General features: G+C 36.0%; 1 protein-coding gene across 2 annotated transcripts in view; it reads right to left on the bottom strand.

Annotated features, from left to right (window-relative positions):
- The window catches only part of LOC107868060 (uncharacterized protein DDB_G0283697), a 31,558-nt gene extending 18,930 nt beyond the window's left edge, over nt 1-12,628 (bottom strand). The window contains exons 1-2 of one of the 2 annotated variants that reach the window (XM_016714622.2): nt 12,307-12,628; nt 6,696-6,801 (exon numbers count right to left, since the gene is read on the bottom strand). In XM_016714622.2, the coding sequence (XP_016570108.1) occupies nt 6,696-6,801; nt 12,307-12,401 (201 nt within the window). In that variant the 5' untranslated portion in view covers nt 12,402-12,628. Of the gene's footprint in view, nt 1-6,695; nt 6,802-10,128; nt 10,316-12,306 lie in introns of those variants that run through there. The other variant, XM_047411826.1, reaches the window with a different exon arrangement.
- Nucleotides 12,629-13,937: the final 1,309 nt, after the last annotated feature.

Genomic DNA, 13,937 nt, shown 5'->3' with positions numbered 1-13,937 from the left:
AGCCCACTAGATCTTAGTGCTTTTCAGATCTTTTCGCCTTTGTGAACACGAAACAAACGACGTTAAAGATCCGTTTGAAGTATGCTTGCCCTAAAGGTGCAATGCAAGTCGAGTGCTTCCTCTCACTTAGCCAACACTTCCATGCACACACAAAGGTGCTAAGGCATGCACGCCTAATCATCTATTGATTATGTTGAAATCAAGAAAATTAATGCAGTTACATGTTAGAATATGTCTAAGGTTCATTGAGACTGAGCATGTCTATTGATTATGTTGAAATCAAGAAAATTAACGCAGCTACATGTTAGAATATGTCTAGGTTCATTGAGACTAAGCATGATAATATTTGACAATATTCTACGATATTCAATCAGATATCATACTCTCTCCGTCCCATTTTATGTGCCGCCATTTGACCGGACACGAAGTTTAAGAAATAAGGAAAGACTTGGTGATGTTTACCAAATTGTCCTTTATTAAAAAATGTACTATTACTATCTTTAATTAAGTGGGACCTTTTAAGTAGTACCAATAAGGGTAAAAGTGAAATTATGTCTTTAAAAAGTTACCAAATAAGGAAAGATGACATTCTTTTAGGGACGGACCAAAAAGGAAATGGCGACACATAAAATGGGATAGAGGGAGTAGAAGAGTTTTTTTTTAAAACTAACATATCACAGAAGATTCCATGTTGAAGTTTTAAAATAGTTACTTACCTTGATGGTCATAAAGAATAGTTTCTTACCACGTTGTACATGGTTTAAGACTCCTAATAAGATGTCTATTCCGTACATCGTAAATCACCAATCATAAGAATTTTTTTGATAACCATGATGTTCGGGCCAGCTTTACCGCACCTCGACTAAATCCACAAGATACCTGCCACCTCCCATCAGCAATACTAGGCAACTCTGTCCACCAAGGATAGGATGGATAGGAAGAAGCACCTAGTGTTGTCTTTGCTAGGATTTGAACCCGAGACCTCAGGTTCTCAACCCACTTCATTGAGCAATAGGCCACACCCTTAGGTGTCACCAATCATAAGAATTTGCAGGTTCTCAACCCACTTCATTGAGCAATAGGCCACACCCTTAGGTGTCACCAATCATAAGAATTTGTTTTCTTCTTTTCATTAGATTCCAAAAAGTACCTTGGTGAAGGCTGATTTGTAATAACTATGGGGCTCCTAAATAGATATTCATGTTGTTCATGGCAATCCATGGAAGATTAGATACTAACGATAAGCTAGTTAAATGCGGGTTGATTGATGATTTGCTATGTTTTTTATGTGAAGGGGAAAATGAGAGCGTTGACAACCTTCTCTTCAAATGTAAACTGGCTGCTATCATACGGACCAAATTGATACATCGGCAAGGTGTGCACAGGCAATGGACTGGTCTGCAGAATTGGAAAGAACTGAGGCTCATGTGAAAGCACAGAATACAACTACTGAAGTTTCTAGAATGACCCTTGCTAGCTGTGTTTACCATTGCATGGCAAGAAAGATACTACATTGTGTTTCAGATGAAGCAAAGGAGTTCTGAGGCAGTGTTGTAAAAGGCGAGCGCACGTCGCCAATGGCACATGGCGAGGTGAGGTGGCGAGAAAGGCGACGCCTTTTAATTGTGTTTTAAAAAATTAGGGTTTTAGGTATATAAGCGAATTTTAGGGTTTATTTACACATTTTAACACTACCAACTTACAAATTGGTAACTGCGGCTGCTACTATTCACCTCAGAAGTTTGATTCCGGCGACTTCCGAAACTCCGGTAAGCAGTGATTTCTATTTTTTTTCTTCTTTCTTCTTCTTCTTCTTCTTAATCCAGCGCCTGAATATGTCTTTTGGTACTGTTATTTTTTTTTTCTTCCTCTTTTTATCTTCTTTTTTCTTCTATTTTCCGGCGGCCGGCAACTCTGGAACAGTGAACTTTTTCTTCTATTTTGGTACTGTTATTAATAGTTTTACTGTTATAACCAGTGAGACTATTAATATACTTATTATGTAATTTTTTTTTAATATACTTATTATATTAATATACTTAACCAGTGGTAATATTAATATACTTCTTTTTCTTATAACATTATGTAACTTTTTTTAACAACTTATGTAGATTGTAGAATTAACATAGCATGATGGTAATATTAATATACTAATTAAATTGTTTGATCATTAACAGCTTTCAATTTCAATTGTTGAGTCATTTAAGTTCTACACTTTTAGTATCTATATACTATATATTTTTAATTCTTGACTTGAAATATTTCCTAATATATTAGTGTTATTGAAATTTTGATCATATATATGTTATTTTAATTTTTTATATTAATTGTCGCCGCACATTCAAAAGGCGCTCGCCTCGCCGCGTGGCGAGGCGGGGCCTTGTCGCCTTTCGCCATCCAAAACACTGTTCTGAGGTGATAAAACGAGGTTATCCAGGAGGTCTTCTTTGGCCGAAGAGCAATGAAGCTAAACTTGTTTTTTTTTATGGCTTAGCATTTTAACAAAGCAAATTCAAGGAACATCCAAATTGTGATGAAAAATTAGATGGTCCAAACTACTTATCGGAAACCCACTATTCTTGTTGTAACAAGAATTTTTCTCCTTAATTTGGTGCACCTTTCTAGTTAAAACTGCATTCCAATTGCACTTTGCGCTTAAAACACTACAAGATCTTGGCACTTTTTATGCTTCTCGATAATCATTGAATGGCTATTTGCTGCTCTAAGGATTTGGCTATTCCCGAAGAAGAATGTGCAGAAAATTAAAACTGCTCAAAGACAGGAAATATGGGAAACCAAATCCAACAAAAACTGGCAAAGTTGGTGAACTTGTTCCAAGAAGAATGTGCAGCCAATTCAGCCAGACTAGAAGCCATAAATGCTTGCTTGGATGCACTAACAAAGGATTTGCAAATCGAAGGCCTATTCTGAATAAACTGAAAATACCAGTTATAATCAGGTTGGAAGACTAAAGCTACAATGGCAAGAGGATCAGGATTGGGCCTGGAGGAAGTTCCATCAATCCTAGATGTACAAAGTTGGATTTTCCATGATTTAATGGCCAAGAAGACCCCTTGGGATGAATGAACAGGTGCGAGCATTTAGACACCAGCAAACACCAAAATAGAGAAAGATATGACTCAGCGCACTTGGGATGAACTCAAACGTCAATGTAACCTTTGTTTTGCACCACCACTTAGAAGTCAAAAGTTGGATAATTGACTAAGTTATGTCAAATTGGATTTGTGACAGATTACCAGAAAAAGATTGAGCAATGGGTTATACGGGCTGGTACCCATACACAAGAGCAGAAAACTGAACGTTACATTAGTGGTCTTGCTGATCACATAGCAAGTGAGGGAGAGTTGCATAAATCTTCAGATTTAGCTATCGCGACGAGTATTTCCGGCTTTATGAACGCAAGTAGCAAGAAACAACCCCTTTGTTTGCAATTTTTTCTTTGAAGCGGGTAAAGTTGTATTCCCCGGCATTAAGGGCATTAAGGGTATGCTGGCCATCTCCAAAAGTGTCAGTGACAAATTTCCATTCAAGTCCACAATCTGATCTACGTCTTCTATACAAAGTTGTTTACACCAAAAAAATAAAGATACTATACAATTCCATTTAACCTTATGAATGGAATTGGATCTACCTTTAAAACTTCTCCCATTTCTTTCCATCCAAACTGACCACCATATATATGATGGTATTAGCCTCCATTCCATTTCTTTTGACTCTTGCTACCTGCTCTCCTGATCCAGCAACTCAATACTTCTACAGTATGTTCTGGAATTGTCCAGTTCAAGCTTGTAATGGTGAGAAATAAATTTTGGAGTTGAGCAGTGAACTTACCGTACCGAAATATATGGTTGTTTGTTCCCCTCTCAGATTGCAAAAAGAACACCTGGGAACCACTTGTCTACCTTTTTCCTGAAGTACTTCCTGAGTTAAGCAAGCCTTTTTTATTACTAGCCAAGTGAAACATTTCACTTTTGTAGGTATATCCCCCTTCCAGAAATAGTTCCAGTAATATTTAAACCTTCATCTATAAATTGCAATCCTCTCCAGAAATAGTTCCAGTAATATTTAGACCTCCATCTATAAGATGCAATCCTCTCTTATATGCACCGTTGACTGCAAAAAGACCATCTTTGTTGTGCTTCCACTGAATTTTGTCTCAGGTATAGGTATTTATGTCAATACCCCCTAGTTTCCGTAGTAAACCTGCCACCCTCTATATCTCCCAATCATTGAGGAATCTTCTAAAAGAGATGCCCCAACCCTGTTCTGACCAGCAATCACCTACATTAGCATCAGGATTATCCCACCATGATGACCAGGTTTTCTTTCATCTTAGGCAACAAATTTCTAATTGTTTTCCACACCCCCACACCATATGGTTCATTAGTGCTCTCTGTGCACCAAGGGCTCATCTCTTCATATTTAGCTATAATTACCTCTCTCCAAAGAGCTTCACCCTCCTCAGTGTATCGCCAAAGCCACTTCATTTATAAGTTTTCATTTTGAAGTCCCAAATTTTTAATACCCAACCCCTCTCTTTCTTTGCTAAGTAGTACAATTTTCCGGTTAACTAGACTATAGCCTTTTCCTTCCTTATTATCTTGCCATAAAAACTTTCTCCTTAACTTGTCTAGTTTTTTCACCACTTTGATTGGGATTGGAAATAAAGACATCACATGGGTAGGCGGCAATGAGTCAATAACAGAGTTGATGAGAATCAATCTTCATCCCAAAGAATGAAATTGAACCTTCCATCTTGATAATTTCTTTTCAGTCTTCACCAAGATATCATCCCAAATATCCAGGACCTTGTGATTGTTTAATGATGGCATGCCAGGAAAGTGGTGGGCAATAACTCTACACTGCATCCCAGTATGCCTGCCAATTTGTTGAATTTTAAGGAACCTCATATAGTGGGAAAAGACTAACTTTTCCCCAATTGACTCTTAAGACAGAAACTGCCTCAAAAACAAACCAAAATTACCTCGATATAACTAATTTGATATGCTACAGGCTCACAAAAGATTATAGCATCATCTGCATAAAGCATATGACACACTTCTTTTACTTCTCGCCCCCTCCCTCCCACTTGAAAGCCTTTGGTCCATCTATTTTGTGAGGAATCTTCATCATATAGTCGAAACCTTCTATTGCCAAAATGAACAAGAAAGGGAAAAGAGGATCACCCTGTCTCAATCCCTTCTCTACTCAAAAAGCCCATAGGTTCTCCCTGACAGATTAATGCAAGCCTCAATCCACCTCAATCATCTACATCCAAATCCCCTTTGTCTAAGAGTGTTAAGGAGGAATGACCAACTTACATGATCTACGTTAGTCTAGAAGCTCTTCTCTTCATTTTTGTATCAATACGCTCACTAACTATGAGTGTTGCATCCATGCCTCCCTTTCACAAAAGCCATTTGATGTTTGTTGATTAATTTATATATCACTTCTTCCAATCTTTCATCCAATAATCTAGCAATTATCTTATAGACACCACCAATCTTTGTTTGCAATTGTTAGATGCTAGTATATTAAAGACCACAAATTTCTCACCTCAACACACACTAAATTTGTGAAGAAATTGGCTAGATCTGGAGTGGAGGAAAGACGACTTAAGGCACTTTGTTTCAACTGTGATAAACCATTCAACCGAGGTCATCAATGCAAGAAATTATTTTGGATTGACTCAATAAATATGAGGAAGAATTTGTTGAAAATAAGGGAAATCCTAGTAGTTACCACATTTAGTGCTTGAGGACAAGCGCGGTTTGAAGAAGGAGATGTGGTAGAAGTCCTTGGTCTCCAAATGGTTTACAGCCGCAGTTATTTGCAGTAGTTATTTCTTCGTACTGGTGAATTGCAGCTTATCATTGCAGAAATGTTAGGAAACTATGTCCTAATTTCTAATGGTGGTTATGTTATCAGTGTTGTATTTAAACTCCATGTTTATCCCATGAAATCTAAGCAGAAAACTGTTCCAGTTTTTGAGTACTTCAACTCAAGTGATTGCAGGTTCTCTCTTAGCGAACCGACACCAATAGATCGTAGGAGGACAACATCTAATTTCATCTTGCAGCGCCCCATAACTAGATCCATGTCAGGGGACTGTAACATCAGGTTGGGCCAACATGAGTATTCTCCAGAATATTGATTCATGGCTCTAATATGCAATCAAAATTTAGCAAAACTAAGGAATACACCAAAAGATCAAGAAAATAAACACTGATATGAAAGTTGGGAGTTTCTAAGGAAAAAAAGAGCAATTCGGTGCACTAAAGCTTCAGTTATGCGCGAGGTCAAGGAAAGGGCCCGACCACAAGAATCTATTGTACGTAGCATTACCTTGCATTTCTGTTAGAGGTTGTTTCCAAGGTTTGAACCTGTGACATCATGGTCGCATGGCAACAACTTTACCGGTTACTCCAAGGCTCCACTTCAAAAGTTAGAGTTTCTACTAATTAATAATGTTTCTCTAGACAACTTAAAGTACATAAAATGTGAAAATTCAGTAACTGTTTCAATAGATTATGGAATACAATAAATAGCAAGACAATATGGAAAGCAAAATAAACAAAATGTAAACTTAAAGAGTACATAAAATGTGAAATAACAAGAAGATGCGGAAACAGAATACAAATAACATATATAAACTAAGAAACTAAAAAGATTACCTTCTCCAAAAACTGCTTAATGAATTTTTTATGCACATCAAGAGCATACTTTTCAAGCTTCAAGTCTTCCTCTATCAGTCTACGCACCCTCTCCAAAGTAAAGGAGCTGCATCGCAAATTCAAAGCCGCCAAACAATACATTAAATCTATAAAATATTTCATAAAATATAGTGTCCACAGTAAAGGCATCTATTGTATCATATTGTTTCAACACACTTCCACTGTACTATTCAACAGAACTTGAAATGCCAAGGCTCGAAGACCTATGGAACATGGAACAATACTTTAGGTTGTTTGTGCTCCTTATGAAGAAACAAAGAGCCCTTCGGTAAAAGATCATGCGTGTACAACATCATCCTAACATAATCAGCTTTACTGCTCCCCCACCCCACCCCACCTCAATATATATATATATATATATATATATATATATATATATAATAATAATAATAAACACAATAATAAAAAGGAATTGGAACAAGAAACAAATAATTAAAGCAGATAAGCAAGTATGAGAAATAAAATGCTTAGAAGCCGAATGAGAGTAATATTCATGTTTGTCGTCAAATATTTAAACACTATCAAATGAACGAAAGTCTCCATTGTTTAGGTTTCTAAAAATTTTTTTTTTTTTTACTTACACCGGGTGACCGAGACTCTTCGAGCCTCGACTAATCCCGAGGGTGCACAGGCCCTCGGCAAGGAGTTTCCGAGGTTTGAAATTTCTAACAAATTGATAATCAAGATTTATTGGGGATTTCTTCTGAGGTTGCGGTAAATAAAATATTATTCTATAAAAAAATGAGTTATTTGGTGGTGTTTTTGATCCATTTCATATGGAGTTTCATGTTTGAAATTCGTAGGAGATAGAAATCATTTTTTACTTAATCTGGTACAATATTTGCTCGTGTGATCAGGATACAAGATCACACTTGAGCTGCTCAAGGAATAAAACTGTTTACTCTCTCTTTTTCACAAGTAGCTCTTGGTCATAAAGATATTATTGAATTTCTTTGCCAAGGATTGATCAGATTGCTCACCCTTGTCGTTTAACAAATCATCTCGTATTTGCCCTTCCTTGAAAAAGAGGAGCAAACTTACCCCTCAACTTTAACTATGAGTTAAAGTTACCTGTTATCCTCACATTGGAACTTCGTTAGGGCTCAAGGGGAAAAAAAACAAGAGCATCGGGGATAATATTGAACCAAAAGTTTAACATAGCGTAATGTTGTTCGATTTCAGATAACACTAGAGCAAATTTGACCCTTCACAAAAAAGATTGAATAATAATGTTGTGAGAAATAATGGAGAAAATATTATTATTCAATTGTTTAATTACATTATTACATTGAGGCCCTATTTATAGAAACTACATTCCAATCCTTTTTCAAGTAGGATTCTATATCCTATTCCTATTCTAACTCATATTCTAACACTCCCCTCAAGCTGATGCATATAAGTCATATGTACCTAGCTTTTTACAAATGTAATTAAGACGAGAACCGGTGAAGGACTTAGTGAAAATATCCTCAAGTTGATCACTTAACTTCACAAATTTTGTAACAATATCTCCTGAGAGTATCTTTTCTCTAATAAAGTGACATTCAATCTCTATGTGTTTAGTCCTCTTATGAAACACTGTATTTGATGCGATATGAAGAGTTGTTTGATTATACACACAAATTTCATCTTACCGATTTCTCCAAATTTTAGTTCTCTCAGCAACTGTTTGATCCAAACTAGCTCACAAGTTGCTACAACCATTGCTCGATATTCTGTTTCCGCAATAGATTGATAACTACTCTGTTTCTTACTCTTCCAGGACACCAAATTACCTCCTACTAAAACACAATATCCGAATGTAAGAACATCTATCAAAGGGTGATCTTGTCCAATTAGCATCTATATATCCAATGATATGCTCATGTCTTGATCCTTAAAGAGTAGCTCTTTACCTGGAGATGACTTTATATACCGCAAAATATGAACAACTGCATCCCAATGACAATCACAGTGGGAAGTCATAAAATGACTTACAACACTTACTGGAAAGAATATGTCAGGTCTAGTAATGTGAGATAATTCAACTTTCCAACCAACCGCCTATACCTTCCAAGATCACTGAGTGGCTCCCACTGTCCTGGCAGAAGTTTAGCATTCCAATCCATAATCCTGTCTCCTCAAGAATGTCTAAGGCATACTTGCGTTGAGAAATAATAATATCTGAACTGAGCAACCTCAATACATAAAAAATATTTCAATCTGCCGAGATTTTTAGTCTGGAAATGCTGAAAGAGATGTTGCTTCAAATTAGTGATACCATCTTGATCATTGTCGGTGTTATCAATATCATCAACATAAACCACTAAATAAATACACATTTTATTCAGAATGCCGATAAAATACCGAGTGATTATCTTTACTACGAATCATGCCAAAATCCTAAATTATTGTGCTAAACTTCCCAAATCAGGCTCAAGGGGACTATTTAAGACCATAGAGTAACCTGCGAAATCGACATACAACAAGGCTACTAGTGCAATGATAAGTCAAAAGTGGTGGCATTGCAGATGGAGAGGTAGAAGTAACCGTAGATTCCTCAAAGGTTGGTGTGGGTAAGACTAGAGGTATGGATAAGACCTCAGAGATATCAAGATGATCAGAAGATGAATAGTAAGGTTGAGATTCAAAGAATGTAACATTGGCGGGCATAAGGTAGCGACCTAGATAAGATGAATAGAATCGATACCCTTTTTGAACTCAAGAGTAACCAAGACACATTTGAGAGCATGAGGAGGCTAATTTATCTTTTTCTGAGGCTAAGTCATGAACAAAAGATGTGCTCCCAAAAACACGAGAAGGGATATAATAGAGATGTGACCGAGGAAATAGAATAGAATGGGGAACCTAATTCTCATCGAAGATGATGGCATTCTATTAATGAGATAGCAAGATGCGAGGACTGCATAGCCCCAAAAATGCAGCGAAACGAGGGATTCAATAAGAATGCGAGCAATCTCAATGAGATGCCTATTTTTCCTTTCTGCAATACTGTTCTGTCGAGGGGTGTATAGACAAGATGTCTAGTGAATAATTTCTTGGTCAGTCATAAAATCTTGAAATTGGGAGGATAAGTATTCTAAGGCATTATCACTATGAAAACTACGAATAGAACCACCAAATCGATTTTGAATTTTCAACACAAAAACTTTTGAATATAAGAAATAAATTAGAACGATCTTTCATTAATAAAACCCAAGTGTATCTTGAAAAATCATCAATGAAACTAACAAAGTAACGAAATCCTAGGGTGAACCGACTCTACTAGGGCCCCAAATATCATAATGAACTAATGAGAAAATAGACTCTAAACGACTCTCAATGCGATGTGAAAATGTAGCACGGGTGCATTTACCAAGTTGATACGACTCACAATCAAATGTGGATAAACTAAACAAACTAAGCACCATCTTCTGTAGCTTGAATGAACTCGAACGGCCCAAACGTTTGTGAATAAGGTCTATAGGGTCTGTAATGGAGTATGATGTGAAGGAATTTGAAGAGGTAAGATGGCAAAGGCCTTGTGATTCATGTCTTGTGTCAATCGTTCGTTCCATACTGCAGTCCTGCATTATAAAAGAATCATCAAAAAAAGCTATACTATAATGAAGGGCACGTGTCAAGCGACTAACAGATACAAGATTAAAAGGGCAAACAGGGACAAAGAACAAAGTCTTAAGTGACAGAAGATAGAGGTTTGACTTGTCCAACTCCTTTTGGTATTGTCCGGATCCCATTGGCTAAAGTAATAGCTGAAAGAGATTGTGAGTAAACAAATATCAGACAAAAGTGATTTGTTACCAGAAATATGATCAAATTTCTTCATCGATTCTTCATGAACTGTGACACTTGATTTTCTGATCTCCTCACTAAGGGTTCAGATTAAATCATATGACTAAATAGAGAAAAAATGGTCAGTCACCAGAAAATCTTTCAGTCACCGAAAAATGGATTTGATTGTCAAAAATTGGCCGGAATCAAGAAATAACTAAAGGGACAGCCTTGGAATGACGGGTCGACCTCACTGGAAAAAAAATCTTGCCGGAAAAAAATCTGAGGCCACTGGAATTAGGGTTACAGCAATCGTAATCTAAAAAAACTTGTCAGAAAAAAAACCTGATCCGAGCTCAGAATAGCTGGGCGACCTAACAGAAAAGGAAAAACTCCAAAAAAAAGAGCGCATGAACCAGATCTCGCAGAAGAAATTGAGCTCTGACAGGCGCGGGGGAACGCGTGAGTTGGATTTTTTCGATGGTTTTGGACGCGTTTTTTTGTTGCTTGAGCCTTCCAATCCTCGTGGTGGTGTTGGATTTTGAACACACCCACAAAACAGATATGACACAAATCAGTGACCGGTGACTGAGTATTCTTTTCACTAATGCTCTAATACCATGTGAGAAACACAACAACAACATACCCAATGTATTCCCACAAGGTGAGGTCTGGGGAGGGTAAAGTGTACGCAGTCCATACCACTACCTCAGATGAAGTAGAGAGGTTGTTTCAGATAGACCCCGACTCAGGACAAATAACAGTATATCCAACAAACAAACAGAAAATATAAAAGCACACAACAAAAATGGAATAACACATCGCTAGATAATAATGAAAACATAGAACCCACAAGACAATAATGTATTGAATTGTGTGATTACATTAATATATTGAGGCCCTATTTATAGACAGTACATTCCAATCCTTTTTCAAGTAGGATTCTATATTTTATTCTTATTCCTACACATATTCTAACAAATGCAAAACTGATTTATACAACATATATCTAAGAACAAATCTAAAGATAAATTGCCAAACAAAAATCCATTTTAATGATTTAGTAATGAAATTAACCTACCGTAGTACTACAACGACAACAATACTACGATAAAATAAACTCAAAGCCTCCAAAATTAATTTTTCCTTATATGATAGATCAATCCCAACACCATCAACACCGTGACCCAACCCGAACGCAAGAAAATTAAATACATCTACATATCATAAGACTATTATTGGATATGTACTGAAGGGTAAGACATAGAGAGGTTTCACACATAAATACACGCATAAGATGCGTGCCTTTGGGGACTCTATTGGATCACATCTTAATATAATGTATAGAATATACTTGCACTAAAAAGATGCATAGAATATCTATCATATATGGGAAAACATACAGGATGTGCCAAAGGTAACATTAAGACAAATGCATGTCAAAATAACTTGAGATAAACTCTCCTCCCACTCTCCCAGCGGAAGAAAGTGTTCCATGCTGCAACAATCGGGAAACTTCTTTTCCCCATTCTTGTTCGGGAAATAAGAAGATTTCTCCAAATTTTTCACTCAACTAAGTGAAATGGACACCCTTTGGCAGAAAACTAGCAGACAGAACACCAACACTTAATCCGGATACGGATCCGGGCCTGAAAACTCAACAACCTAGCACCTCCAACAATGACTAAGAAAACACCCAATTGACCCAACAAAAAAGTAAAGCAAAGTAGTGTCACGGAATAATTGTAGGGAAACGAGAAAAAAATGAGGAGTCACATACTCGGCATTTTCTTTGACATGCTGAAGACGAGAGCGCACAGCTGCTTCAATCTTGGCTTCCATTCCTTGCTTCTCTTCATTCACCTCCTTCGCCATCTTCTTACTAACCCTATTCCCTCCGAACACAGTCTCCCGCCTTGCCTTTGCCCACTCTCACACTCAAAAATTATACACACACTTCTACTTTCAAAGTGTCTAGGGCTTAACAAAAACCTCACTTTTACACACCCCCCCCCCTTTTCTTCTCTCGCTTTTTCCCCGTTTTCTCCCCCTTTCCCCCCTTTTTTTTGTGTCCCCCACTTTTTCTCACCCCTTTTTTGCTTGCTTCTTTTGGTAAAGTTGATTAAATAAATACATTAATCTCGTAAATTATTAATTATTTTATTTGATATGTTTTTTAATTTTACTTTATTGTGCATTGTTAATCTTATATATTTTTTAGTTTATATATTAAGTATATTGTATCTTGATGTGTGTATTATTAATGTATCAAAATTTATGATATTAGTAATGCAATGGATTTAATGCATATGACTAAAGTGATAATTATTCTTTAAAAAATTTCTTGCATCCTTTTAATATGTATAAGGTATTTTTTGTATAAAAATATTTTTTTTAGAAATTATGTAATTCATGTTATTTTTAATATATCAAATTTAATACTATATAAGAAAAACATAAGCATAATTAATATAAGTATATTAACATAAGTATTACTAATACAAGTATTATTAATACATCATATTTTTCATCATTCTTATACACTCTACCAAACAATCCATTAGTAGCAATAAATATTTTTTCTTTCATAAAATGGTTATTTAGGGGTTGTTTGGATGGACATTTTTTAAGCGATTTAAAGGTTAAAAGTCAAAAATCTAAGAGAATATTCGAATTGACTTATTTTTAGGTGTTTTTGACTTTTAAACACTTTCTAATTTTTGAAAGTGTATGGCAATACATAAAGTGCTTTTAAGCATTTTGCAAAGGCTTAAAAAGTTTAATTTTTTTTAAAAAAAAAAGAGTCAAAGTTGGTTGCTAATTATATTTGACTTTTAGCTTTTAGCTTATAAGTCACTTAAAAAAACTAATTCAAACACCCCAAAAGTCAAAAGTCTAAACAACCTATTTTTGACTTTACACTTTTTTTTTTTTTTGTACATTTTAAGTCTTATGTAAAGTGCTTAAAAACATGTAACACCCCGTATTTTTGTATGCACTTGTTCTAATTATATGGGACTTGGTATAGCCTTGTGGTATAGATAACAGACGAGATTTGTTACGCGAGTACTCATGGTGTACATGGAGTTCTAGATACTGCCTGTACATTATGATGGGACGCGACCAAGTTAACATCAATACAACTATTTAAACTTGGGATCGTAGGTTAGTATTTGAATCTAAAGTTTAAAGTGACCAAGTATAAACAAGTTTTAAGTTAGATTAAAGGGATTAAGAACTAAAAATAGAGTATTTTGTTAAGGTGCTTGCTTGACTTATTTAAGCTAGTAGGTGAGTCACCTACTTTGACCTTTTGACCAATTTAAGAACAAAGTAGGTGCATCACCTACTAAGACTTCCTTGACCAGCTTATTAGGTCAAGTATACTACCACCTACTTGAATTAATTCTG

This window comes from Capsicum annuum, chromosome 4, assembly GCF_002878395.1.
Source record: "Capsicum annuum cultivar UCD-10X-F1 chromosome 4, UCD10Xv1.1, whole genome shotgun sequence".
Lineage (NCBI taxonomy): Eukaryota > Viridiplantae > Streptophyta > Magnoliopsida > Solanales > Solanaceae > Capsicum > Capsicum annuum.
This window is presented reverse-complemented; position numbering and strand designations above follow the sequence as displayed.